At 45.2% G+C, this 27,931-nt stretch overlaps 1 protein-coding gene across 1 annotated transcript; it reads right to left on the reverse strand.

Moving 5' to 3' along the window:
• Positions 1-2,018: 2,018 nt before the first annotated feature.
• gfod1 (glucose-fructose oxidoreductase domain containing 1) lies at positions 2,019-25,074 on the reverse strand. Its single transcript, XM_056584109.1, has 3 exons — positions 24,223-25,074; positions 6,916-7,109; positions 2,019-6,452 (listed from the first exon to the last, which is right to left on the reverse strand). The coding sequence occupies exons 1-3, from the start codon at positions 24,482-24,484 to the stop codon at positions 5,706-5,708; spliced, it is 1,203 nt and encodes a 400-aa protein (XP_056440084.1). The 5' UTR covers positions 24,485-25,074; the 3' UTR covers positions 2,019-5,705.
• Positions 25,075-27,931: the final 2,857 nt, after the last annotated feature.

Here is a 27,931-nt window from a genome sequence, read left to right on the forward strand (position 1 = left end):
GGGGGGGGGGTTGTATCGTGAACCTACACGGACTTCAGTGGGGGTTTCATTCCGTCTGCGCACGGCACCTTCTCAACGATAATCAATAATCTTCCTCCCACTCAGGGTGAAAATGGTAGGTCTTAGCTTGTTTCCCCTCAGCCATGCCAACGTTTAGGAGTGTGTAACTACTGTTGACGGCTTTCAACTGCTGTTAACAGCACATGCGCTACCGCGCGTATATGTCCCGCGCAAATTTAATTTTATTAAAAAAAAAATTAAAAAAAAAATAATTTTTTTTTTTTTTTTTCTTCACCCCTCGCGATCGACTTGGGATCTGTCGGCGATCTACTGGTAGACCGCGATCGACTGGTTGGGCACCCTGCTATAAGTTGTCTTCGGAGCATGACCTGTTTTTCTCTTTGGTGCATTGTTTTATAAATTGTTTTAAAAATAATGGCACGTGTTTTCATTTGAATTGGCTTATAACAGCTACACATGCTTTGCTTATTCCGCAAGGTTAAATGAAATTGCAAGCACAAACAATTTTGATGTTTGCATCACTATTTTTGGTTTTCATTTTCTACCATTTGCAATTCAAAGAGAGCTAATGAAGTCTGCCGGTAGATGAAATAACTTCAGACGAACCCTGTGTCATTGTGGGAGCTTCTGGGAAAGTTACTTTAGTTGATTATTCACTCATCAAACTCTCCATTGCAACCTTGTGGTTAGCAACGGCGGTACTGATGTTTCCATCCAATGAGTTGTTGATATAAGTGAAAGCTTTAGTTTAACTTTTATATTCTCCGATGTGTGTTCCAGCTTTAAGGTTGCTGGTATAAAAGTCTCAGATCACAAACGCTCGGTACAATCACAGTTTGCCGTATTCAATCCATTTACATTCTATCATTATATGTTGCACGTGATCTATTGTGTATTTGTTCTTTGGCTGTGTGCCAGCTGAAGAGAGCAGCTCCATGCTGGGCCAGAGCAGGTATCTCCACCGTTCCATATGGATGGAACCGGGGATTGTAAGTAGGCCTACAGGTTTTTCGGCTGCAGGTTTGTATGCTAAAGGTACACACCAAACCCCACACACACATACACAATATACAACCCTAACCCTAACCCCAGTCACTCACTACACAAAGCTTCAAAGTCCAAATTCGACGACGATGAAACACATACAGGCCTACAGCTAGCATCTAAGCAATATATTGTTTTATGGATAATAAACGCCGTTTCTAGAATTGCCAGCAGAGGGCAGCGTAATTCTTCTTATTATTATATTATTTTAATTTGCACACGGCTTGCCCGTGTATTAGACAGTATAATGTAAACAAAAAAATAGGAAAAATATAAGGCCTCTATATTATTATACAGTTCCTAGACAGATAAGTATTCGAGCATATTACACGACATAATGTCATAAATTGTTGGCCTGTTAAGCCCATTAAGACTAATGGTGATAAGGGTTATAAAATATCATTAAATTGAATATTACGCAATATATACAGCAGCCCTTACGGCTATATATTTGCATAGCAACCATGTAGTTCAACATTTGACTTTGATAAAGGGATTTATTTTTATTTCCTATCTTTATCCTTAAACGCCGTTTCTAGAATTGGAATAAGGAGGTGCCTGTGTGTGTGTGTGTGTGTGTGTGTGTGTGTGTGTGTGTGTGTGTGTGTGTGTGTGTGTGTGTGTGTGTGTGTGTGTGTGTGTGTGTGTGTGTGTGTGAGAAAGCTATGTGTCTTCTTGAAGCACTTCCCTAGATCCATTGCATTTGCGAGGATGCAAATAAAGTGCAGTAGTAGAACAACCTTTTAGCGTCTCAATATAAACGAAGAGAGAGAGAGAGAGAGAGATAGAGAGAGAGAGAGAGAGAGAGAGAGAGAGAGAGAGAGAGAGAGAGAGAGAGAGAGAGAGAGAGAGAGAGAGAGAGAGAGAGAGACAGAAACAGAGAGAATTTTAAGAGATCCAAGGAAAGACTGTATTAATTAGAAAGATCAAGAATTCATAAAAATGTCCTCCTCTCATCACCTGCTGTATCTGTTGCGTAGCACTGGCTGTTAGATTAATGCTATTCATACCAGAGTAAAACCGTGTTGAAACAGAAAATAAGGGCCTCTGATTTCTAGGCCATTCAGTCAAGCTCATATCCTAGCATGCACCTCTGCATCTCATATGTCTGTTGTTCCTGGGAATAACAAGAGACATTGGATCTTATAGTTTCAGTCATGTCAGTCATGTAGTCATGTATTCATATTCTATGGAGTGGGAACCATCTTTGGACCTTATTACGACTTCCTATGCAAAATGAAAAACAAAACAACCCAGGCTAATGGGTCATGACCTCCTACTCTTGGCTTCGACTCCTGGGAGAAAGGCCAAAGTCAACGTGGAACATTGATAAGGGCCATGTAAAATTGATATGGGGAACATGTTTATCTTAAAGATTCAGCAGCCGTAGAGCTTCCCACTGTATTGTATAAAGAAAACACTGGGTAGCAGAAGAGATATTTTCAGTGTTTTTATAATAAGCATTACAATGTTAAAGTACCCTTTTATGACGGTTGCAATTGTTATGGCCTTGTGTCAAATCAGCACCTCCATATAGGGTTAGATTGAAGAGGTTCAAACCCACGTCTTGTAAAACTAATTGGGCAAATGTCCCAAACAAGTGATGGGATCAGCCTTGTTATATCACCTTGTTATATGTTATATTAATCTTTTTACATTTGTATCAAACAATATTGCACACAGGTTATTTATGATTAAAACGACTTATATAATAACTAACTTATATGGTATGAGTATGAGCTATATGACAACAATAAACACTATGTAAAAAAACTGTTGGTTTGTGTGTGTGTGTGTGTGTGTGTGTGCATGCTTGTGTTAGTGTGTTGAATTCCCACATATGGGTTCACCCAACTGATTTTTTGGAAATAAAAAGGGAAACAGACTGTGTTCCAGTATTTCATGTATTGAAAAAAAAAGCTGTATGCACCAAATCATTAAAAATAAATAAATATGTGAACAGTGTATTGTTCATAACACCTTTTCTTGAATGTTCTTTTACAAATAAAATACTTACAGCACTTGCTTTATTTGCCTACAACAAATGCATGTCATTATATCCTCACAATATGTACAATAATCAGTAGTCTTAATCCTATAAGATAGTACTTCAGCACAATTCAAGAGTTGTATATCTCACAGGAAAACAGCATTTTATCCTGACCATCTAAAAAATTATAAATAAGAGATTTACATAAAAAAAAATCAATCTTTTGGCTTTTCAGTGTGCTAGTCTTCCTTTGCCATCTTTGACTAATGTCAAAATGAAGCTCAATTGTTTTTGCATATTTTTGAGGAAAACCTTTGATTAAAATGATTTGGCTTTGTGAGGGCCTGTTGGTGAATACTAATGTGCGACCAATATAAAAATGTGAAGCAATTCATCATATGTACTTTTGTTGTCCCTTTCATTAACGTTGTCTTGGAATACTTTACATTTGAACTAAAATCGATATGCTTCAGGTGATATAACTAGGAAAGCCAATTCGGGAACACAATCAAAATTGGATTTTGATTGATAAAGTTGCATTCAATGTATGGATTATATGCCATGATTGCAATGCATGATTTGTATGTCAATGAATTTGTTGAGTATCCCGTACAATCCTGTACGGTACTGGACTGCATGAAGCGCGATACTTGAACGCGAGGCTGTGCTGAATTCTACATGTTGTTTCAGTCTTAATTCCTACCTGCAAGATTGACTGCATATCTGCCACTGCTTTAAGCATTAGGTCTTAAGTGTTCCCTTTGCAGTTAACCAAATGCTGTTCATCTGTCTTGCTAGAGAGGATTTATTAGACTGAAGCTATGGCTAACTTTAACGCACATCTCTGTGTTAACTTGCAGTCATTTCCAGACTTTAAGCACGGCAGCTGAAATGCAGGAAACCCAGCATGCAGACTTGGCAGAGAATGCCAATACATTGTTTTGGTTAACAAACATCATATATGCTAATAGGAATGAGGGGCAGATTGTGTTTATGAAAATGCTCCATTATCTTTGAAGATTACGCAGATGATGATAGCATTTATTAACCATGAGGCTGGGCTGTCAACGGTTTAAACATTGCTTCACAGCAAAGTCGGAATGCATATAGACTACTTAGTTAGCATATTAGCTCTCAAATTATGAGAAGGGAAAGGATCCATATCCTTAATGCGGTTCCAATACTATTATGAACAAACTAGTTGGGAGCCCTCAGGTATTATATTGCATACTATCGCCTGCATCAGAGGGAGCTATAGTTCCCTCTGAAAGCCAAACTATTGATTTTTTCCCTTCTCTCTTTCTATGGATTCACAGATACAGGAGCAACAACAAGGCTGACAGAAAACAAAGACCGAAGCAATCAGGCATTTGACTCCTTTGCACATTCACATTTTGTAAAACTTGCATCATGTCCGGCGTATAGCATTATTATTACCGATATAAAGCGGCACAGTTATATTGAAGAGCTCCAGGTCCTTCTGGGCTGGTCCTTGGACAGACCCACAGTGTAAGGTGTAGTCATCCTGTCTCAGTCAGGGGAAACCCGCCGGGAGAGGCTTGTTACGTCACTAGTCACTTCCGTAGTCAGCTATTTGTTTTAATTAACATGAATTCAGCCCTGGTCAAAGCAGTAGCAGTAGTACTAGAAGTACTAGTAGTAGGAGTTGTAGAAGTAATAGTAATAGTTGTAGTAGCAGTAGTAGTAGTAATAGTAGTAGTAGAAGTAGTAGTAATAGTTGTAGCAGTAGCAGTAGTACTAGTAGTAGTAGTAGTAATAGTTGTAGTAGTAGTAGTAGTCTCTTTTACAAATGAGGGTGGAGCCCGCACAAGGCCCACTCCACGTTGCACGTGAGCTCATGATAAGGATGATAGGAAGACCAACGCCAGGTCCCAGTGAAGCCATCTCTGGCACGGTCCTCCTCGGGGGTCCACTGCTCTGCGGACGTTGCGGCTAATGATTTGCTGCGTTGCACTCGCGTTTAGAAAACGTGCGAAGGCTCATGCACACCGATTTATGGAGCAGCAATTGGAATAGGACATTGACACACGTCTAATTTTGAAAAAGAGCGTTTGCGTTTTGCGTTGCAAATGTTAAAGGAGATGGATGGTAGCGTGGATGCTCCACGGGACACAGCCTTCTTGGACGGGTCGGTTTGAATTGGCCGTATTTGTGAGACCGTTTGCGAGGTCGCAGCAACGTAAACTATTTGCCACAATATGCATAAACCGATCACAGGAAGGAAACCCAACTCCTATCCTGCTTGTAGGGCGACTTGTTCATAGAAATGTTCATAGTTTCATAAATAAAAGGTTTGACCTACTACATTATTGCCGTTCCTCTACGTACGAACCACTGTGGTGGTTGGGACAGCCCTCTGGGCGGGGCTGCGCGTTCTTTCCTGTGTGCTCCTGATTAATCGGCTCTGTAACAGATATGATGCAGATTTGGAGCCGAGGACAAATGTCAGAACGGATTTCAAAAGGATTGGACCTGGTTCGTAGTCGTACCATATCAGTGCTGTTCAGAACTTGATGCACCGCGACCTCCAACCCAGGTCCACGGTGATAGTGCAAAGAGCAGGCGGCAATCTTGGCGAGATCGGCGTCGCTTGGGGACGGACGGCGGGGGACAGGGGGGGGGGCGTGGTCTAACAGTAGAGAGACATCCGACTCCGCCGCATGGCCTCGCTGATCAGGTAGGCGGGGCTGATGTCCGGCTCCTCCTTCATCACCACGATGTTCTGCCACTCCCCGCACGCGTTGGACTTCTTGATGGTGTCCACCACGCACAGCGCGTACAGGCAGTCCTCGAAGGTGGCCGCCATGGTCAGCGGCCGGCCGTCCCACGTGCGCCGGTCGTCCTGGTCCTGGAAGGCCTGCCTCACCGCCTGGATCATGCGGATGGTGCCGGTGAGGAAGGGCGCGGGGATGTCGCTGAAGGCCTTCTCGGGCAGCGAGGACTTCTCCAGCGGCGTGGTGTCCTTCAGCAGCAGCTCGGGCCCCCCCCCTCCGCCGCCGCCCCCCTCGTCGCTGTTCTTCTGGCCGTACAGGTCGGTGCCGCTGACCGTGAGCCGGCCCACCGTGCCCACCACCACCACCTCCTGACGGAACTCGCCGGGCACGTTGAAGTTGAGCGTGACGGTGCAGCAGGCCCCGCCCTCCAGCGCCATCTGGAAGGTGCAGAAGTCGTCGCTGGTGATCTGCCGGATGCCCCGGATGTGCTCCGTCTGCGTGACGAAGGTCTTGAGGAAGCCGTGGACGCGGGCGGCGCGCCGGCCCGTCAGGAAGCTGAGCAGGTCGATGATGTAGCTGCCCACCGAGTGCAGGCCGCCGCCGCCCATCAGGTCGTCGCAGCTCCAGTTGTACTTCTTGCCCAGCAGGCTGCCGCTGTGCACCTGGGGGGCAGGGGGGGAGAGGGGGGCAGGGGGGGAGAGGGGGGCAGGGGGGGAGAGGGAGGAGAGGGGGGCAGGGGGGGAGGGGAGAGGGGAGTCAGCACGCTGGATGTACCGCTTCACTCTAGTCACACTTTGGTAGGAACCGTTCATTCCAGACTTTCACTCAGTCCTTTGATTTAAGGCTAACTAAATAAAATATATACAATTTAATATAAAAAACACCCACAATTAATACAATTTATAAAATGCATAACATTTATAAAATGTATAACATTTATGCAATTTATGAAATGTATACAATTTATAAAGGCCAGTGAAAGACTGACAGCTGACAGGACATCACTGGAGATGGCAGAGTATAACCCAAGCAGCGGATAACAGATCAGGGGGCGACGACACGGGATAATCCCTTCATCTATCAGCTATAAACACACATGACCCCGCATCCCTGGTCCGGTGGTACCTGGGCCTCGCACACCAGCAGCTCCCCGATGTAGCCCTCCTCCACCAGCTCCTTCATCCTCACGAAGGCCGGCAGGAAGCGCAGCACGTTTCCCATGATGCTCAGCAGCTTGGGGTAGTACTGGGCCGCCGACATCATCCGGAAGGCGTCCAGGGGCGTGGCGGTGCGGTCGCAGATGACGTTTTTACCGATGCCTGGAGACAGATGAAATGCGACAGTGAGTCATCATACGTCATATGGGTCCCGTTGTGCTATTCGGGTGTCTGCCACATACCATGGGTAACCATCGTAGACGGACATACAGGGGATGGATTGAACCTAAAGCAACTGCCCACATTGCACAATCCGGGTGAGACACAGGTGCCATGACGTACAAATACAAGCTCCATCCAATGAGTAAAGGGTTAAGAGCCCCCCCAGACTAGCAACTCATTCCTGAGCCCTCTGCTGGCGACTTCTCGAGGAAATGAATGCAATATATGTTGCTGATGTAACATCCTCCCTTTATTAGATCAAATAATAATAATACAAGATAAATGATGAGTAAAGTGGGGAAAAGACTGCAACAACTGGTCCCAACTTGCAATGACGTGTATTTTGTGTGTTTTAGAGGGAGGATGGGGGGGGGGGGGGGGAATCCCATGATAATCTACCCTTCAGTGGCAAGCGCTTTGGCCTGGCTGGCCAAGGAAACTAATCCCTTCTGACCCACTTCTACAGAGGAGTGTCACTAGTACAGATATTCCCTTCTATCTCTCTCACACACACACACACACACACACACACACACACACACACACACACACACACACACACACACACACACACACACACACACACACACACACACACACACACACACACACACACACACACACACACACACACACACAGACACCTCTGGCTATGAGCTAGCCAAACGGTCTGGACAGATTTCACAACTTGCCATGCGTAGCGATTCCAGTGGCTTAATAACCCAGCTAGGTTCCTTCACGGGTAATGGGTAACATATTATAAACATGACGTACAACCTTAGACAGTATTCAAATACCAAAATAAAATCCCTTTCTTTCTTTTAATTAGTCATTAATGATTCAATACAAGTGAGAAAACCGACATTTGACCAGAAAGATTGATAGCAAGCAACTTCAAAATCCAACCTTGAATGTTTAGAGCTGACATTTCAACATGTCTAATCTTTATGCTACATAACCAAGTCACATATTAGATGCACTGGCCGGGGGTCAGTCAGATAAGAGTGTGGCCTACTGTACAGTCCTGAGAGCCACCCAACCTCAGTTTACCCGTCAGAGCAAAACAGAATACACTACAAACGCATGCATGTATCTTTTTATATTGCCATTGATGTCATTGATAGTTTGAAATCAGAACCTCCTGGAGTTGCAGTGCCCATAGCAGGACACTGACTTCTTTGGATAAGCTAGTCAAGCCTTTGTTCAGTGTGCTGGCACAGTTAGTGAGCTACCTGATATAAAACCATCTGTTCAGGATGAATAACTTACTCCTAGAAGATGCTTTGTTTTAATGTCCTCAATGGGGCTGCAATTACTGATTCTTTTCATTGTCGACTAATCTAACATAATTTTTTGATAATTAATTAATGATTTATCAATGATTATGTCTATACAATGTCATAAATAATAGCCAATGCCATAGTCCAGAGTGATGTCCTAAATCTTTTTTCTTTATCTGACAAGCAGCCAAGATAAAATAAAGTATTCATTTTATAATGACCCATGAACCATATACTTAGGTTTATGAAGCCTTAAGCAGCAAATGTTTGGTATTTATACTTGCTAAATTACCTAAACTATTAACCAATTTGACTAATCCATAGATGTATCAATGACTAGCGATGTAAACAGGTTCTTCCTCTCACATGCATTGAAATCATGCATGAATCGCTGGAGCCCCCCTAGCTGGTAAACTGAAAATTGCAAACCAAAAAAGACACATTCAAGCGTGATTGTAATAGGCTGACTGTGCACTTTGATTGGTCTGCTATCAGTACCCAAAGCATGAACATCAACAGCGTTGGATCACCGCTGGACGTAGCGCTAAGCCAAGATGCCGTGCAGGTAGCTGGCTCCAGTAATGTAACGGCTACGAGTGTAAGACATGACGGGCCCAACGGCAGTCCGTAATGGAGCAGAAAAAGAGCTGAGAACCACAGTCCCAACACATTAATAATGCAGAGAACTGTAACTGAGCGTCTTCAGAGAACCCCAACCGAATGAGAGAGAGAGAGAGAGAGTCAGTTCGATTTCAGTATCTATTCATTTCTGTTATTGTCCTAACCTAATGTCAAGTCCATAATGATGAGGAATGTGTGTTTGGGTGCATCATGGAGAACAGCTGGGCTCCTGTCTTTCTACTGTTTTTTGATGTTTCGAGCAGTCAAAAGGTTGGCAGAACGGAACGGCACCACTATGGAGACCCACTGCTTGGTACAAACCTGATGACGATGGGGGTTTATTTCTTTACTGGCTTTTCCAGCCATAATACAGCCATTCCTAATCAACCCTTGAGTTGATAATATTATAGTGGATTCAAAATGTGGAGTAATATGTGAGTCGGGGAGAAGAAAGGGCATGAGCAGGGATCTAGTGCAGAGAGCGTGCCACTCTCACGCTCTCAGGCCCTCTGCCTCTCTGTTGCCTCTCTCCCTCTGAAACCACTGCTCCTCTGGGCTCGCTGCCGCGTTCATCTGCAGGAAGCTGCTGCATGACTTCACAATATTCTGATGAACACAGATCCAAACTGCACCCCATGCACAGGGCACTGACTCCACAGCGCCAAGATAAGTCAGGTAGGGAGACCCTACATCAAAGACCCTGCATCACCGTACCCTCGAGCGTGAGGATATATGGAAGTATCACCGTCAGAAACGGTAGCGTTTGAAGTCAGTTTGGCTCTCTGACTGTAGCTGCTGCATGAGGTATGTGTGAGATACAGAGGCTGTGTCATTTCTCCTGCTGCTTGGTGTGTGCGGTCTGTTGGTGTTACTCACCATTGAAGTGTAGCCTTCTCCTGTTCAGAGCACAATGACCTCACAAACATACAGCTGTAACCGGAAGATATATTTCTGTTCGACACCACGTTGTGTGTGTGTGTGTCTGTTTGTGTTTGTGTGTGTCTGTATGTGTACGTGTGTGTACATGTGTGTCCGTGTGTGTCCGTGTGTGTCCGTGTGTGTCCATGTGTGTGTGTGTGTGTGTGTGTGTGTGTGTGTGTGTGTGTGTGTGTGTGTGTGTGTGTGTGTGTGTGTGTGTGTGTGTGTGTGTGTGTGTGTGTGCGTGCGCCTAGGGGCAGAAAAATAACGTTGATAATCTGAGGTAAATCGGATCTTCAATGTGCGTTTAGGCCTCCCGGTTGTATTTCATGCTGTAAATTTCTGTTTTGATTTACCCAAGCAGTACAGTCCATCCCTTTGTAGACCATAAATAAAATGACTTCTGGTCTCTCTCTCCCATTGTCTCTCTCTCTCTCACACACACACACACACACACACACACACACACACACACACACACACACACACACACACACACACACACACACACACACACACACACACACACACACACACACACACACACACACACACACACAATCACACAACAGAGAACAGGCACACGGAAAACATTAACACAGTAATTATGGTGGCAAGGAAGGGAAGGAAGGGTGAGGAAGTCGCCTGGAGGTGAAGCAGAGGCTTTGTTTGCGATGGGAAGCGCTACGGTAGCTAGCATGCTAATGACACATTGTTTATTGTACTTCTTGTTTATTGGCCTCGGCACAAGGCTGCACCCGCAGGATCCAGAAGGAAGCAGTCCAACTATCCAGCCGGGGACAACCGACACACAACCCCCGTCTACCCGTATTACCGAGCTGGCGTGGAAGGAGAATCAAATCCTGGGCTGAATCCCAGGGTGGGGGCGGGTGTGGTTGAACACATAAAGCAGTGCAGAGTTGACCCTGTGGGGCCAGAGTTCCCCTTGGTCCCAGCCCCATGGCAACAGCTGGACTAAGGAGCCGTATTGAGGAGGAAGGGGGGGGGGGGGGGTGGAGAGATAGCAGATTAACATCCTACGCATGCGCACAAACACACACACACACACACACACACGCACACACACCCGCACACACGCACAAACGCAAACACGACCCTGAGAATTACCATGTGACAGAAAAAGACGCACTGGAGGGAAAACTAGTCTGGGTGGTTCCTGCCGATAGCCATCTTGACTACAGGGATGGTTGCACGGGTATGAAGTTGTGACGCAAAGGTCAAGTAGATAGAGAAGATAGAACCTTCGCTGACAATCTGAAGATCTTAGAGGCATACAAATACAGTGTGTGGTGTTGTATACTTGAGACAAATTATATATAGGCGCCGCCTGATACAACTTATAGTAGTATGCACACATCTTGTGTACATGTGCAGTGTCAGATCCCTTTTGGGTCTAGAGAGAGAGAGAGCGAGAGCAAGAGAGAGCGAGAGCAACTGAAGCAACAGGCTCAACTGTCCAGCTGATTATCTCAAATTAAATTTAGCTTGAATCAATTACAGTGAGACTAAGGAGGGAGCAAGGGAGAGAGGGAGGAAAAGAGAATGAGAGTTAACGGGAGAGATGGAGTGGAAGTGAGAGAGAGACAGAGTCCTCCTGCTGACTTAAATTAGCATCTAAATGGAGCATGTTGGTAGCACCGATGAATGGCTCTCAGGACAGCTTGATGTTCTCTTTTTGTCAGGCGGTACAAAAGCCATGCTGACCTGTTGGGCCTACGACCTTATAAGGGCAGTAAGTGGCTGCCCATCACGGGTCAGGACCATGCTCGCGTAGCGATGATGCTGCTGCTTAGCAACCAGGTGGTGGGATTCATTAACATAGTCAGAACTGGACTCGAACAACCCTTACAAAAACAAAAAAAAATATATAGGCTAGAGGGAAATCTTTTTGAAAGCGGAGTTAAGGACGTGTACTTGAACAGAGACTCATACTTTTTTTAATTTCAATTTCTGGAGTGGCTGGGGTCCATTATTTTCTAAGCGCATACTTGAGTGATTTTAATGATGTGTTTGTCATTCAAGACTGCGTCAGCTCCCACCCCTTCAGCTAATGCCTTTGGAGTGGACACAGTTTAGTGTTACTAATGTGTTATCACGCTGCCATTAGCCCCTGGACCAGACCTGCTACCCGGCCAGCAGGTTGACTGCATACGCAATGAGAACCAAACACACGCTCAGCGTTGCTTAGTAAGGTCGTAGTCAAATCACTTTCGCATGTTTACTCATTATCACAACCAAATATAACCTGACTAAAGCATACATGCTATGTACAGTAGTACAGTAGGTGGTACCTGGCCCTCTTTTGTAAAAAGAGGAAATATGGTTAGATTACAAGAGGCCGTATTTTATACTTTATCTCTCACATTTATAACTTACTATGGAAAATCATTTCAATTCCTACTACTGCATCTCAGTGGTATGTGGAAGGACTTCCAGTCTGACATTTAAGCATTTTCAGGAGTATATGAGAGGACTTTCAGGCATTTTGTGAGAGCGTTTCACGTGTATACATGGAACGTTAAGTATAAAATACGGCCTGTACGACCTTTAATACATAAACTCTCCAGTAGATAATGATTTTTTCAATGTTTGTGTTAAATGATCGGATTAGCGTTCAGGGAGTACAAAGACAAATCAATGGTACCTGCTGCTCCGCCTTTCCATGTAACCCAGCAATCCTCAGTGCCCCAATTACTGCTGAGCTAATTCACACAAACAAACACACACATACACACACACGCGCAAACTTTTCCTCGCCTTGCGGTTATGAGAAGCCATCTCCTAAGCTAGTTGCCAGATAGGACACTTCCTTTTCTACAGTAATTTCATTCAGATGATACAATACAAGTTTGAATACGAGATGTTGTATTACTATGAGCTTTGTTGTATAATTACAAGGGAGACACTGTAATACTAGCGCAGAAAGTGGAACCTGACCAAATACTGACAGTTTGAGGGCAACCTTCCTTCCTTGGAGATGGAGATGCATTACCATAAACCAGGGTGGTGTGACACCTCTAGTAAATCCCATTTACAGAATGGACACAAAGGACCTCTTGAACGGGGCTCCGCAAGTTGAACGTAACCCATTTAACTCTGTGTGCTTAGGTCAAATCTCAATGACACCAAAACCCACCGAGTCATACAGCTATTGGATTGGCAAAGAAGCTCACCGCGTGAGTAGTGTAGTCATGCTAGCCAACTTGTCTTTCTTTCCTCCGCTACTTGTGTGAAACAAACACAAAGTCCCCCAAAAGACACCCGACATGATCTAATCTCAACTCAGAGGGGAACTGTGTGAAGAGGAGTCAAGCATTTGGTGAGGGGATGGCCTTTGAGGGAGGGACGGAGACCTTTCAGAGTATTCTCACAGTATTTACCGGGGCTATAAAGGGCATCTTTCAAGGGAGAGGAGAGAATGCAGGAGGGGACAGGAGGGCCCTTTGATGAATACTAATGTCTGTGTGGGCTACCGGCATACAGACTAGTGACTGACCTACTTCCTCCCGAGACAAACACACACACATACAGCCAATGTTAATGGTGGGGAATGTATGGCTGTGACCGAAAAGTACATATCCGACAAACACACACCTGCTGCGGGCATGCACCAGCCATGTGCATGCTCTGTAGAAAGCACACACTGGATTCTCACTTTACTGAAAGGTGGTGAAGGAGAGAGGTGCTGGCACAAGTATAAATATCTTTATTTCATCAAGTGTGTGTAGCATAACCTTCTTTGTTTATCTGTGTGGTTTTGAAGACCAATATTTGCTTGAGGCAATTTTGATAAGGAGTGTGTCTTGTTTTGCCTTTCAAGTAAAACACTTTGACAGTGCTATTGTGTATCATGTGAGAGAGTTCACGCTGCAACCCAGAAACGCAGTGAGCCCTCAGCATAACTCCGTAGTAGCATAGTGAGTTCCTGTTTAAAGCGGCTTTTGGCACACCACCTCTACCACGACGATGACTGAATTTAATTTACACAAACCGACGTTTCCAACCGGATAAATGGCTCCCGGCGGTTATGAATAAGTGTTAGCGGCCTACGAGGAACTCACCTCTGTCATTGCATGAGGAGTGGAGGGGGAAGAGCACTCAAAACAAAACAGGGATGCTTGTGGGAGGTGGACCGGTTGCCATGGAGATGATGATGCATCCCCCAACCCCACCCCTTCACACCGGCGAGAGAGAGAGAGAGAGAGAGAGAGAGAGAGAGAGAGAGAGAGAGAGAGAGAGAGAGAGAGAGAGAGAGAGAGAGAGAGAGAGAGAGAGAGAGAGAGAGAGAGAGAGAGAGAGAGAGAGAGAGAGAGAGAGTCTTACTGCTGACTAAGTTGTCCTTGTTTCGAGAGAGAGGTTGATAAGGTCTAACTCTAAGCCACATAGTACCACTGGGATTTGCTAAGTGGCTTCTTCAGCCAACTAGCTAATTCGCATTGGGGTATCTATTACTCTTGGGGGCATTGGGTTATCTATTGCTCTAGGGGCATTGGGGTATCTATTGCCTACAACGCTACCCATCATCCGTAATAAACACTGGAGGTAACGGCAGACAACGAAGAACTAAAACCAAAACATTGACTCAAAGAATGACTCCTCACACCACATGTGTGACAGACATGGGACTCACATCCACACTGAGGTCTTCCAACAACATGCGTCCAAGCTCTGAAACAAACACAGCAAGATTCATTCATATTCTCTGCTGACCTTCTGGCTTTCTAGCAGTAATTAGCCACCAACTGTGTGTTGTACCGGCACCCGTTAGATGTGGGGTTAGCCAGGGGTTAGCAATTCGTGAGCTCCATTTTTTACTGCACATATGGACAACAAAGACTATATTGGTGCAATTTAGATAATTAATAAATGTTCTTTGTTATTATTGTTGTGTAAAAGCACAATAAAAAAAGGCTATTTGATTTCATATCATTATTCTATATGTAGCCTACATGTACTATTATTGATATTTTGACTTCTGTAAAAACTTGAATAACCTGAGAAACCTGCTTTGATGGTTTCATTTTCCCTGTTTACATTCTATAGTTGACTCTGGGATCCCTTTTTAAAATACACATTTGAAGACACTTTAAAAGGGTTTAATTTGAGCAAAGACACTCTCAACTTGACTAAGCTACTCCCCCTGCTCTGTTAACTAGTGAGTTTGTATGTTAGCCATAACTCAAGTGAGAAGTGAAATACATCCATTGCTATATCAGATGATATGAGAGTTTCCTAGCCTTTTTGTATTTCTTCTTCTGCTTTACCAGATTGATTTCCAGATAGCTGTGTGTGTGTGTGTGTGTGTGTGTGTGTGTGTGTGTGTGTGTGTGTGTGTGTGTGTGTGTGTGTGTGTGTGTGTGTGTGTGTGTGTGTGTGTGTGTGTGTGTGTGTGTACTACGTGTACATATTCATAGCACGCATGCACGGCTGCAGGCAGACGTTAGTTGTCAACTCGTGATCAGTTCATAGTGCCGCAGCGTCTGGTCCGAAAATATCACCAGTACTATTGTGAATAGGCCAGTGGAAATGGGTTGATAGGACTTCTAATGACCAAACAGACCTAATAAACCGGCGGTTGAAAAAGCAGGCGACAGCCATGCTCATGTTTGCATTTATTGCCTCTGCGATGACAAACCAAGGTTGTTAAAATACTATTTCCATGGAGCAGTAGCTGGCATAGAGTCAGGACATCAATGGGCTCGCTGGCCCTTCCCCAGGACTTTACGATAAGGATTTATCGACAGAGTTGTCCCCTTTCTGTGTGACATCCGTTAGCTAGCTGTGCAAATAAACCATTGTCTGTACGTTATGCAAACCGTCCTCACTATGAGCTGCAGGCTCGTATCAAAGGTCTCTGTTCTTTAATCACCCTTTATTCAGATAGTCAGGATGGAAAGCAGTCAATCATCAGCCACCGTCTCCTTCTTGGCCACTAGAAATTCTAACATTTCTATTGCCTCATTTACAATCTTACTTATGATATTTAAGGACAAAGTGATGAGTGATTAGTGATTAAGGACGCTGAACAAAGCAACAGAACACGTTTATCTTATCTCATAATAAATGAATACGGGCAAAAATGTATTATTGGAATAGGCCAATATCTTTATTTTCATCACAATACTGTCAAGACTATGTACTGTAGTGTTGAATTATTACCAAGCCATACTTGTTTCTCGTGTATTTACTTGCTTCTAATGTATTCTCCAGTCAATTGTTGTCTCTAACAACAGTGGACTTCCAAGTCATCAGAGTTGGGCACCTTTCTGCCATTCACAAAACACTGGTTTCATCAGCGTAAGCCACAATTCATTCTTCCCAACGCGTCAGTGATTTCAATGACAGACACACAATCACCTCCTCTCCTGTATACAACTGAACACGGGGAGAGCACGAGCAGCGCCTGACTCCTGGATTCACGCTGGCATTGACCTATCGGCCTGTGCCAGCTAGTCACCTGACCGGCCAGCTGCTGGTGTGATGACTGCCTTTAACGAGTGACAACGGCTGCATCTTCTCCTGGCTAGCATCCCGCATGTAATTCCCCCTGGTGTTTATCTCAGCGCTGACGGCTAGCTGAGTGCCTAGCTGGGATTGGCTGACTGAATTGCTGCAAGATATTTGTTATGTATTCACTTGGAGTCTACTCTAAGAACTTATTCATGAACGCAATCTCTGCTGGGGTAAGGGCATTATATTGAAAGGGAAAAATTGAGTCTATTTACTAATAAAGTTTGTTTTCATTTAACATGAAGACACACACACACACACACACACACACACACACACACACACACACACACACACACACACACACACACACACACACACACACACACACACACACACACACACACACACACACACACACACACACACACACGTACACACACAAACACACACACAGAGAAGAGAGAGTGCTAAACAGAAATATCATTTCCAGTTACAGTTGTAAATTTAAGAGCCGAGTCATTCTGCTCTGAACAGGAGAATGCTACACTCCAATGTGAGTAACACCAACAGACCGCACACACCCAGCAGCAAGAGAAATTACACAGCTTCTGTATCTCATACCTCATGCAGCAGCTACAGTCAGCAAGCCCAACTGACTTCAAACGCTACAGTTTCTGACGGTGATACCCTGCATCCTCACGCTGGAGGGCACAGTGACGCCGTGTCTTTGATGTCTTTTCCTAAATATCGGGAATGCCATCAAAGAAGCCCTTCTAGTCTTAAGCGAGACACACAGTAAATGTTATTCCGCCCCACATCAGGTAGAATCAAGTCATCTCATAGACCCTTGTTACTTGGCCATGACCACTCTTTGTCATCACCATCAATTTAGCCTCAAAACAACGTCGGCTAATCCTAGTGAATCAAACACCAACCCTAATCTCACAACCTAATAGGTATTACATCTTTGAAACCCCTGTGTCCTCACTGTAGCTACAGAAGGGTCCTCTCTGCTCGCTGATCGATGCAGCAGCAGCCTCTGCACACAGCTGTGCTCGCATCCCCTCCATGCGCTCAGCCACCCATCCTCTCTTTGTGTCGACTCCCAGAGGGCTCATTACAGCACACGGACAGAGGCGTGTGTGTGTGAGGCTCCACAACACTGGCACACGCAGATAGGGAGAGAGAGACTAAGGCAGAGACTGAGAGAGAGGGAGGGAGAGAGAGCGGGACATCTGGGCTGGTTTATTATGGACACACAGTGGCACTTAAATACAGGGCGGAGGACAAAGGAGGACCAGGCAGGGTGGGATCGACTTTATGGGAGCCTACATGCAGCCGTATTCAGCGGGGAGATCTGTAACTCGAGGAGATACAATATGGACGAGCATCCTTTCAGGTGTCAGAAACACAAAAACAAACCAAGCAAATGACGATGCGCTGCATCCTTGACGTTGACATTGTTGTACACAACACAACAACTTTAGAACCCAAGACCCCAACAGACGCCACAGGAAGAAAACACAGGCATAAAATATGTTTTTGGGCTCACCAGATCTGTCTATTTCCGTGTTTGTGTTTAGAATGGATGTATAATGAGCATATCCATGCTGCAAATGTGTGTCCACGTTTTGTTTTGGGCTAAGGCCTAGATCACCCATACCTTTAGGCCTAGATCACATTAACAGACATCCCATCTCTCCCGGGAGATCTGTGAGTCTCTCACAAGTGTTTAGGACAACCTCTTTCAGTCCGCTCCTATGTTAATCTAGAAGATGACCTCCCTGACACATCCCTGATCTAAGTCACATGAGTGACCTCCCTGAAACCAGTTTCTCTAGGCTGGCTGTGTATTAGGATCTGACGAGGAAGTCAACATAAGAAAAGAAACGTAGCTTAAATCCAAATCTTTTCCCCCTTGGCACGCTGGCCTCAACACCACAATGTGGTTTAACGTCAAAAATATTTCCCACACTGCATCTCAAGTTCAACCATGCAAAGTAGCTCTGCCTTCCAGAGTAGCAAAACGGGGGTTGTGGAAGGAAATGGCTACTTTTCAGAGCTTTGTGGAGGTGGACTCAATGAAACTCCTCGCTTCTCCATTCATTCAACACACAAAGACAATTTCATAGGACCTCTCGCTCTGGTTCTCTCCAACACAAACACCCCTTCATCCACACACAGCCATGCTAGCAGTTATTAGCATGTCAATGGACGTGAACGTGACCGTTAACTCGCCGTGGGAAACTTGAAGTAAAAAAACACACAAGGACGTTTAAAAAAGGGTCAAGCCGGTGAGTGTGAACGGCTCTCTTCAGAGTTGGCAGAGCTGGCTGGAGTACTAGGGGTTGTTTGGCTGGCTTTTTTGATGCTATACTTGAGCAGAACGTGCACTAGTCCTGCTGCTGGCTGCACATCCACTCACCTGCTAACTGATTGCTACTGCTGATAAATAGACGGAGGGAAGATAGATGCCCCTGAGAATATTTGAGCGGCTAAACTGCTTAAAGATGTGAATGAACGTTTGGCTGGTGTGGCGCACGCAAATTCAAGTAAATGAAACAAAACACGCGTCTAATCTTGATAATATAAAAAAGACACCTCTTACCTGTGTCTGTTTAAATATATAGATCATTTTAATCTCTGCATATTTGCGGTCATTTCACAAGGTTGACAAAAATTTTTTAGTTCCTGGGTGAAAAGAGGAAGGTGTGGCCGTGAGTCCACATCGGTCTGCCTTCTGGTGTATGCAACACGCAAATAGAGTCACTCAAAGTTAAACACAAACACGCACTCCGCCCAGCGCTCTCAGACGCTCTCCTCCTGGCGGCACTCCGCCACTAGGTATTGACACGCGGCCGGCCCTTGGGGCTCTTCTCGTGAGCTGATCTCCAAGCCCTCCGGGGGCTTCCATGCCCCTCCTCCTCACAACAGGTCTCACATGGTCACAGACTGACCCTCGACCGGTGAAAGGCGTTCACTGTCTGCCCACTGGGATCTGTAGAGGTGGATCTGTGGGCTGCGAACGGTACGCCCACTCTCATGTGTCCCCTCGCTGTGCAAAACAGATGGTTTCTAACGTCAAGTTAATGAACTTATCTTAATATATTTAAAATAAGTTAAGAGCTGGCTATTGTAGTGGTAAAAAAAATAATTAAAATAAGTAAAAGGAAGGGAATATTCTGGGAATACTTTATATTTCCGAGATGTGAAACCTTAAGTGGTTCACCACAAGGCGAAGTGACATCAGGATCTATACATCAACACATGTGAGCGTCTTCTCTATAACTCTGAGTGCATTGCTTTCACTGGTGTAGCTCAAAACACAACAATGAGGACTTATTATAGGTAAAGGTTAATTCAGCCATTCATTACTCTCATGTAACACTTATTTATTAACGCAAACATAAATAGGCCATGCTCTCCTTTCATGGTTTGACACAAACCCCCAACCCTGGACTTTATCACATGGTTTCAAAAAACAATAGAATACAACATGAATGCCTTAGAGGGCTGACTCTGTGTGATTGAGTGAAGGAGAGCCAGAGAAAGAGAGAGAGACAGAGAAACAGATAGACAGAGAGACAAACAGAAGCAGCTAGAAACAAACAGACAGACAGAAGCAGCTAGAAACAGACTGACAGAGACAGACAGAGACAGACAAAGAAAGAGAGACAGAGAGAGAGGCATTCCGACACTGGAGACGTTAGTTCTCACACCACAGTTTCCAAGAGGAACTGTCTTCTGACATCATATGCTTCTGGAATTCCATTCCAGCATCGGGAACAAGAGTGTGTGGGGGGGGGGGGGGGGGGGGGGGGAGGTCTATTGTCTGCCGTGGCTGAGCGAGACGGACAGGTTTGGAAGCTGGGTTTTCTCTGCAGGAGGCACCCGCTTACTCCAGTTAAACCTGTATGACGTCTGGGTGCGTGACCTAGTCTCTCCCTCTCCTGCCAAGATGGTTGAAGACATGGCCATGTGACCTTACTTATCCAGTACCCCCCCCCCCCACACACACACACACACACACACACACACACACACACACACACACACACACACACACACACTATTAGGAGCACACCGTTTCGCTAACCACAATCACCTTATTGGAGTTATTGACCAGCAGGTTAGCCCTGCAGTACTGACCTCGTTCGGTCAGTTTGTGATTAACTTGACGACAAAGTCGACAAAAAAAACAGCACCAGAATATTGAGACCATAGAGTACATGGCTGGGCTAAACCCAAACAGCAACAACTCTAATACAAGCTTAGTTGTAGAACTTGCTTCCCTGCTAAGTCCACATTCCTCTGGCGAGCGTGATTGGTCTTATCAAAGTGCCCCATGAGGTAAACAAAGAGTGTGCGATATCTTCACCTCGCATGCCCTAGTGAAGAGGAAGTAGTTTTGGGCTCTGGTCTCCAGTCAAACCTTCCTCTCATACCACTAAGGAGACGGAGCCACAGAGTACCAGTCAAGGTGGGCCAACCCTGCCCTGAAACCGGGACACCATGGGGTGGTTTTATCTAACCTGGGCCATTCAGGGTGATGAGGCAAGCGAAAGGGAATGTTTTCTCTATTACAAGGTTATAAACGTTCAAAAGGCTTGTTTATCACAACGTCACATCGCTGCAACATTTTTGAAGCATAGGAGCATTGGAATGCTGGTAATTATCTTGGTAGTAAGGTTTCTTTTGTCCTTGTCGTTGTTATTAGTGTAATGATTTCTGATTACCGGAAATGTCTTGTGTTTGAAACTGCCACGATGTTTCTCTTACCTGAAATGCCCTAACCAAAAGTATTCATTTACACACAGCCTAGTCGCCCAAAGGCGCAGTGGCTTATAGCAAAAACCAACGAAACCATGTCTCATGTCCCCTGCTGTTTGACATCACCTTCTCCGGACATTTGCCACCTGTACCAGTCACAAGTCCTGAGCCAGACTCTCAATCCCTCAAAGATTCACCGCCGCCTTGTCAGTTTGATTCAATTAGATGGCTCCCCTCCTCCACAGAAAATGAACTGAAAAAACGAATTGCCCTCAGGGAAGGGAGAGACTCTGGGTGGGAAGTACCATTTTAAACAATGAGGCGCTCAGGAAACCAGGCCAAGAGGAAAGGCAGAAAGAACGGCAGAGGAGCTGCAGCAGCACACAGGTTAGCAGGAGACTCCAATCGCACTTCCCGCTATTCACCCCTGATGCTGCAGTCCACAGCCCCTCAGTACTGCGATCCAAAGCCCCTGGTGACGTCCAAAGACCCTGGTTCTGTGCCCTAAGGCCCCTGGTGCTGCAGTCCTAGACCCTGGTGCTGCAGTCCTAGACCCTGGTGCTGCAGTCCTAGACCCTGGTGCTGAAGTCCTAGACCCTGGTGCTGCAGTTCTAGACCCTGGTGCTGCAGTCCTAGACCCTGGTGCTGAAGTGCTAGACCCTGGTGCTGCAGTGCTAGACCCTGGTGCTGCAGTCCTAGACCCTGGTGCTGCAGTCCTAGACCCTGGTGCTGCAGTCCTAGACCCTGGTGCTGCAGTCCTAGGCCCTGGTGCTGCAGTCCTAGACCCTGGTGCTTCAGTCCTAGACCCTGGTGCTGCAGTCCTAGACCCTGGTGCTGCAGTCCTAGACCCTGGTGCTGCAGTCCTAGACCCTGGTGCTGCAGTCCTAGACCCTGGTGCTGCAGTCCTAGACCCTGGTGCTGCAGTCCTAGACCCTGGTGCTGCAGTCCTAGACCCTGGTGCTGACTTCCAAAGCCAAACACCTGTGCAGCATTTGCAACAAGTGGCGGACCTGTAGGTCTCCAATTGGTAAAACATGGCGTCAACTCTAGCAGGGTCACAGGTTTGACTCCCCATGCTAAGAAATGCATGCGCTAACGGTGCACTATATTGTAAAAGACCTTGGATGAAAGCGCCTACCAAACCAACGACTTCATGTCTGCACCTCACAAGGCCAAACTGAATAGGTGGTGGGTTATTTCTCATATCTACAGCGATTCACCTGAGAAAGAAGTAGCGTTGAGAGTTGCTTGCATAGGGCAAACACTATGTGCACATGCTTGTGTGCCTGCCGTCCACACATCTACAAATGTACTCTGATTACTGTCGTATACACAGGGCAAAAACAAACACTTGCAGCCATGGCTTAAGGCCCAGTGTGGCGGTTACATAATAGCGTTGACACTCCAGTGTTTACCAAAGCCAATGTGCCCATGGGCTATGGAGCAGACCTGGAAAGGGAAGATACATCTTTCCCCATTTCATTATTGTTCTTTTTAGAAGTGAACATCAAGACCATGTCGACATGTCACTTCTATGCATCCGCTCCAGCCGCTGACATTCACATCACATGAAGTCGATATTGTGTGACCATATCCACAAGGATACCTAGTAGATTTAAACGGCATGACAGCAACCAGAGATTACGTTAAAAAGTATCTACAGTAATGTTGATACTGGTGGTCTTCAAGGGACAATCCGGTTGGACCCGGTTGGTTGTAGACAGGGGTTTATTTAAATGTAAATTCACCATTTTTTTGGTTTTAGGTCCTGCCCGAATTATGCCAGCTTTTAAGCCCATCCTAAAAAGGTCTCCATTTCCAGAGATCAAAAAGAGATTAAAGAGGCTCGATAAAAGATAAAGTGTTGACGATGATGACACGACAATAATGGCGTCGTTTTATTTTGAAACCATGTCACAATAACCTGTGTGCTGCTGCACGTACATGCCTAAACATAGGCTATGTTTAGAAGGGACTAGATACCAGACACATTATAAACACAACAAAGTCTGCTTAAACAGCACGCTGTCATCAACAAACAGTCTGTCTTCTTGGCTGCCACATGGTGCTCCTCCTCCCCAGCAGTCCAGTCAGGGCACGTTATGTGGATCTCAGATCGTCTTCACCATTAGTGGCTTTATGGGTACATAATGCCTCACAATTCGTTTGGTTGCCGACGTCGTCTTCCAAGACTCAAAATCAGCCAAGGAATGGTGTCTGAACACTGTGACAGTCAGCCCATCTCATTAACACTCACTCCAGCCACTTCTCACTTTCTTCCTCCTCTCTGTCTTCCCATTCAAACAGACACACACACACACACACACACACACACACACACACACACACACACACACACACACACACACACACACACACACACACACACACACACACACACACACACACACACAGCTAATGATATGTGACCTTTCCACACCCAATCCCCCTCCTAACAGAAATGACTAAAGACAAAAGGAACTATCATTGTTGGGTTGTGTGAAGTGAGACACTGTAGTATGCTAGTAATAATCTATAATGTACACCATTCCTTGACTATATCTGTCTCTCTTCCAGAACTGTTGCACAGTTCCCAATAGGGCTCACTTAAATAGATCCTTTACTCCAGATAGTAGAAGGTCTATATTTTGGTCTCTTCTTTCACATTAAGGTCAATAACAGAATCATACAGAATTTCAAAAATAGAAGTGTTGTAGGCTACTGTATTCAACATATCGGCAAGTCCTCAACAATAGGAACTTGACTGTGTGAAATGGAAATTGAAAATACACGCGCACACACACACACACACACGCACACACACACACACGCACGCACGCACGCACGCACCTGTCCAATGCAACATGCATTTACCTGCTTCAATGTTTGAGCCAACATCCTAGTAAAAGTTTTCCGGATGATGGTCTCAAAGCATCCTGGCAGCTGTACCTCAAACAACAGTTGCACCATCGCGACGGTAGGAGACTCACCTAGCGTTTTGACAGCGATCTGCCGCGTCAATGGCGGAGGGAGATTGATGCATACTAAATCCACATCCTGATGCAGCAGCACATCATCGATTCGGTTCGTGTAGAAGGGAACGTTCATTTCCTTGGCCAGCTCCTCCGCCTCCTCCTGAGTGCGGCCCCATAGTGCCTTGACGGCGAAGCCCTCGTTCTTCAGCAGGGGGATGATCACCCTCGCGGTCAAGCTGGTGCCGAACACGCCGACTCCGGGAAGCATGTTGGGCATTTATGGATGTTCTTGTACCTGGTCACGGATCACGGCGAAGCCCGTCCTGCTCCGTGAAACCACACAGGGGGGAACTGTCGAGACCGGAAAGGAGGGACGGCGGCGGGACAGTCAGATTGGCCATCCACCTGCGCTCATTCACCCACTGTGGTGCCTTCTGCCCTCGGCTCAGCTCGGTCATGTAGCAGCCCTGCTGTCCGAACACAACCTGCTATTCTCCCCGGTGGGAAAATAACCCGGACTAAATAAGACAAATAGAAAAAGACAACCGATCTTTGTCTTTACGTAGAAATACAGAAGCTGCAACGCAACCTTCCCCTTCTGAAATCATCCGCGTCTGGTAGTGACCCGATCACACTTGGTCATTGCGCTATATGAAGGGCATTTCTTCATCGAGGCTGTGTCTTTGTTACGCCCACTTTGAGAAATAAGCACACAGTCATTCAAATAAATAGCATAGGCGTTTCTTTTAGATGACGAGGCGCACATTCCGGAGGATTGGCGAAGGAGCGTCGCCGCTGCATGCGCAAGTATTGGTGTTGCAACCACCGCGTTCTGCAGCGGAGCCGGAGACGTCAGCCCGCTCTGCACCCCACGCACTCTGCGAAATTGACCTGCCCCACTCGGCCTCTGATTGGCTCAGTCCGATGTGTGTGGTTAGGGTTTTGGCACCACATCTACTTGGTTAGGGAGGCAACACAACTAGTGATGGGAATTTCGGCTCTTTTTAGGGAGCCGGATCATTTGGATCAGCACACCAACAAGAGCAGGCTTGTTCGGCTCCCAAACTGCCCTTCATATTACCACTTATACCTTTTATAATTCAGCCAAATGTAGCCCGTTTTGACTTATGATTCGTATGTGTAGGCCTATCTATCAATTAAATCATCAATACATCCTATTAATATTCAAAAGTAAAAATTACATTTTCTAATATCAATAAATTGCTGTAGCTGATTGTTTTCATTGCATATGAGTGCAACGCGCATCCCCGCCCCTCGCTGCTTGCTTGGGTATGAACCTTGTCTATCCCCACTTTATTGGTTGCATGCATGCAGTGACAGTCAGTCACTGCACACACATGCATGGAGCACCCGTAGCGCGGCGATCTTCATATCATTCTGCCTAGGCAAACTTTATATATATATATATATATATATATATATATATATATAAAATAAAATAAAATAAACGGCTCGCGGCCGGGAGCCAACTCGCATCGTTCACTTAAAAGAGCCGGCTCATTGAACCGGTTCGTTCGCAACCGACTCTTCACTAAACACAACTACTTGGTTAGGTTGAGGCAACACATACTTGTTTAGGTTTGGGAAACAAAACGATTCTCTCACAGTTTAAACCCTCTGGCTACTCTAGTTGTTGCAGTAGCCTACTTGAAGACCTACAGCCAATGACTCTGTAGACTGCTGTTATGTCAAGGAGATTTATTTTATAACCTTAGTATAATTGTAGGGAAATGTGAAATGTTTTACTATAGTCCTATATAAGCGTCAGAATGATAATCACCCCAAGGCATCCATTAGTCTGTGGAATTCAACAGTTTTTGGTCAATGTGGACTTTGAATACTTTAACTCACAGGCTCAGTAGGCTATTTATCCTTTAACAATAAAACAGGCCTAGATATCTTCTGTTCTTGTCCTGTTTAGATCATTTACGTGTTTCATTTTTAGTGTGCAATTTGTTATTTGCATGTTTCTCTCCAGTAAATCAGTGCTTAATGTTTGAGGCATCTTGGAGCAAACGACTTAGAGAAGCAGCAGCAGGCCTGCTATCTTACCAAGCAGGATCCTAGAGGTCAGGGGTCAACCAAAGCAAAGCTTAAAGCTGACTTTTTTTTTTTTTTTTAACGTCGCCCTCCAACAGAACATATGAATAGAAGAGTTGTGCAATCACAAGTAAGATCGTGCAGTATAAATCCAATATGTGTCGTGGTATATGGGTCATACATCGAGGTTACAAAATATTGCCATGCAGGTCGAATAGAGCATTATGGCATATGTAAAGACTTTGGTTTAGTCTCAGAAGTGGAGCTGCAATGCGGTCTATTATACATCTTATATTACATCTTCTATAAATATTTTAATTCAGATTTATAACCCCGGATAACCACGGATTATGTACCGGCAGCAGTCTGGAATGTCCTCTCTGTAATGGTCACAATCTAATTATGAGATGCTCCTGGAGACTTGTTTGTATCGGCACGGTACATGTGACCCGTAAGCCTACTGCTGCTCGGCATTTCATGGGCAGCTGTCGGATGGTCCAGTTAGAAGGATTCAGATTCCATACTCCTAACCATGACTCACGCGTCCCGTTTTTTCATCACAGCGCGTATAAAACACAAATGGCTCCCCCTAGTGGTCCAATATAAGTGGCGGTGGGCCTGCATGTTCATGGTTCAATTGTGAGAGATTGGAATGTTCATCAGCCCCTCCCAAATTCCGTTGTTTAAGGCTAATCATCTACTGTTCTAATGCCAAAATTGTACGGCTATGAACAAAATGTCCCCAACAAAGTTGTCATGCATTAAAAACAGAATTTCTGTTACAGAAATTGAGTGACATAATTCACTTTAAACATGGAAGAAATGCTGTGAACATCTGTCTGCCGACCAGCCTCAAGTATATGAACATGTGTCTATTTGTAGTATTTACCAAGTAGGTTGGCTACCTGATGAACAACATTTGGCCAGCTTGGTTGGACACTTGGTAAATTTAATGGTAAATTTAATGGTAAATGAGATGAGACAAAACATGGGGTCATTATTCAGCACTTTAATTACTCCAAGAGGCACAAATAAAAAGTAAAGGACTATAGTTTTCTAAATGTTCGTCCACAATTGGCCTATTGCGTTCTCTGAGCCCTGTCTATCTAACAGCAGTCACGCAGACAGACACACACACACACCTTTCAGTGAGAGGCTGTTGGGTATAGACTCCCATAAAGCATCTGTTAATAGTGCATGATATAAATGTTTTAAATGTGTTGGACTGAGCCTCATGACAGCTTGAGGTAGATTATACTCGTGCCACTTCACCGTCCAGCCGGGGAGCCACACCTGATGAATCTGATCCTATTCATTACCCAGATACGATTCCTGGTGTTGACTGATATTGCATTCATCGCCGGAGCCATTTCAGTAACCAAAAATAGTATTTACTACAAAAGAAAAACACATTTATTAATTTATCTTAACACAGTTTCCAACAGTTCAAATCTTGAATTCCTTAAAACTATGCACCATTTATTATTTTATTACACAGACTCAAAGATTTCATCTTTGGCGGCTAAAATACAAAACAAGAACAGACAGAAGAGGAGCGAGAAGGTTTCAACGACATGGTAAGGGACACGGCGGGGAAACCACAATGGGTAGCGAGCCCCGGGGTCCATCACAGGGAGCCCGCCTCAGGCCCCGATAATGTGAT

This window comes from Gadus chalcogrammus, chromosome 23 (assembly GCF_026213295.1).
Source record: "Gadus chalcogrammus isolate NIFS_2021 chromosome 23, NIFS_Gcha_1.0, whole genome shotgun sequence".
In the NCBI taxonomy this organism is placed as follows: Eukaryota; Metazoa; Chordata; class Actinopteri; order Gadiformes; family Gadidae; genus Gadus; species Gadus chalcogrammus.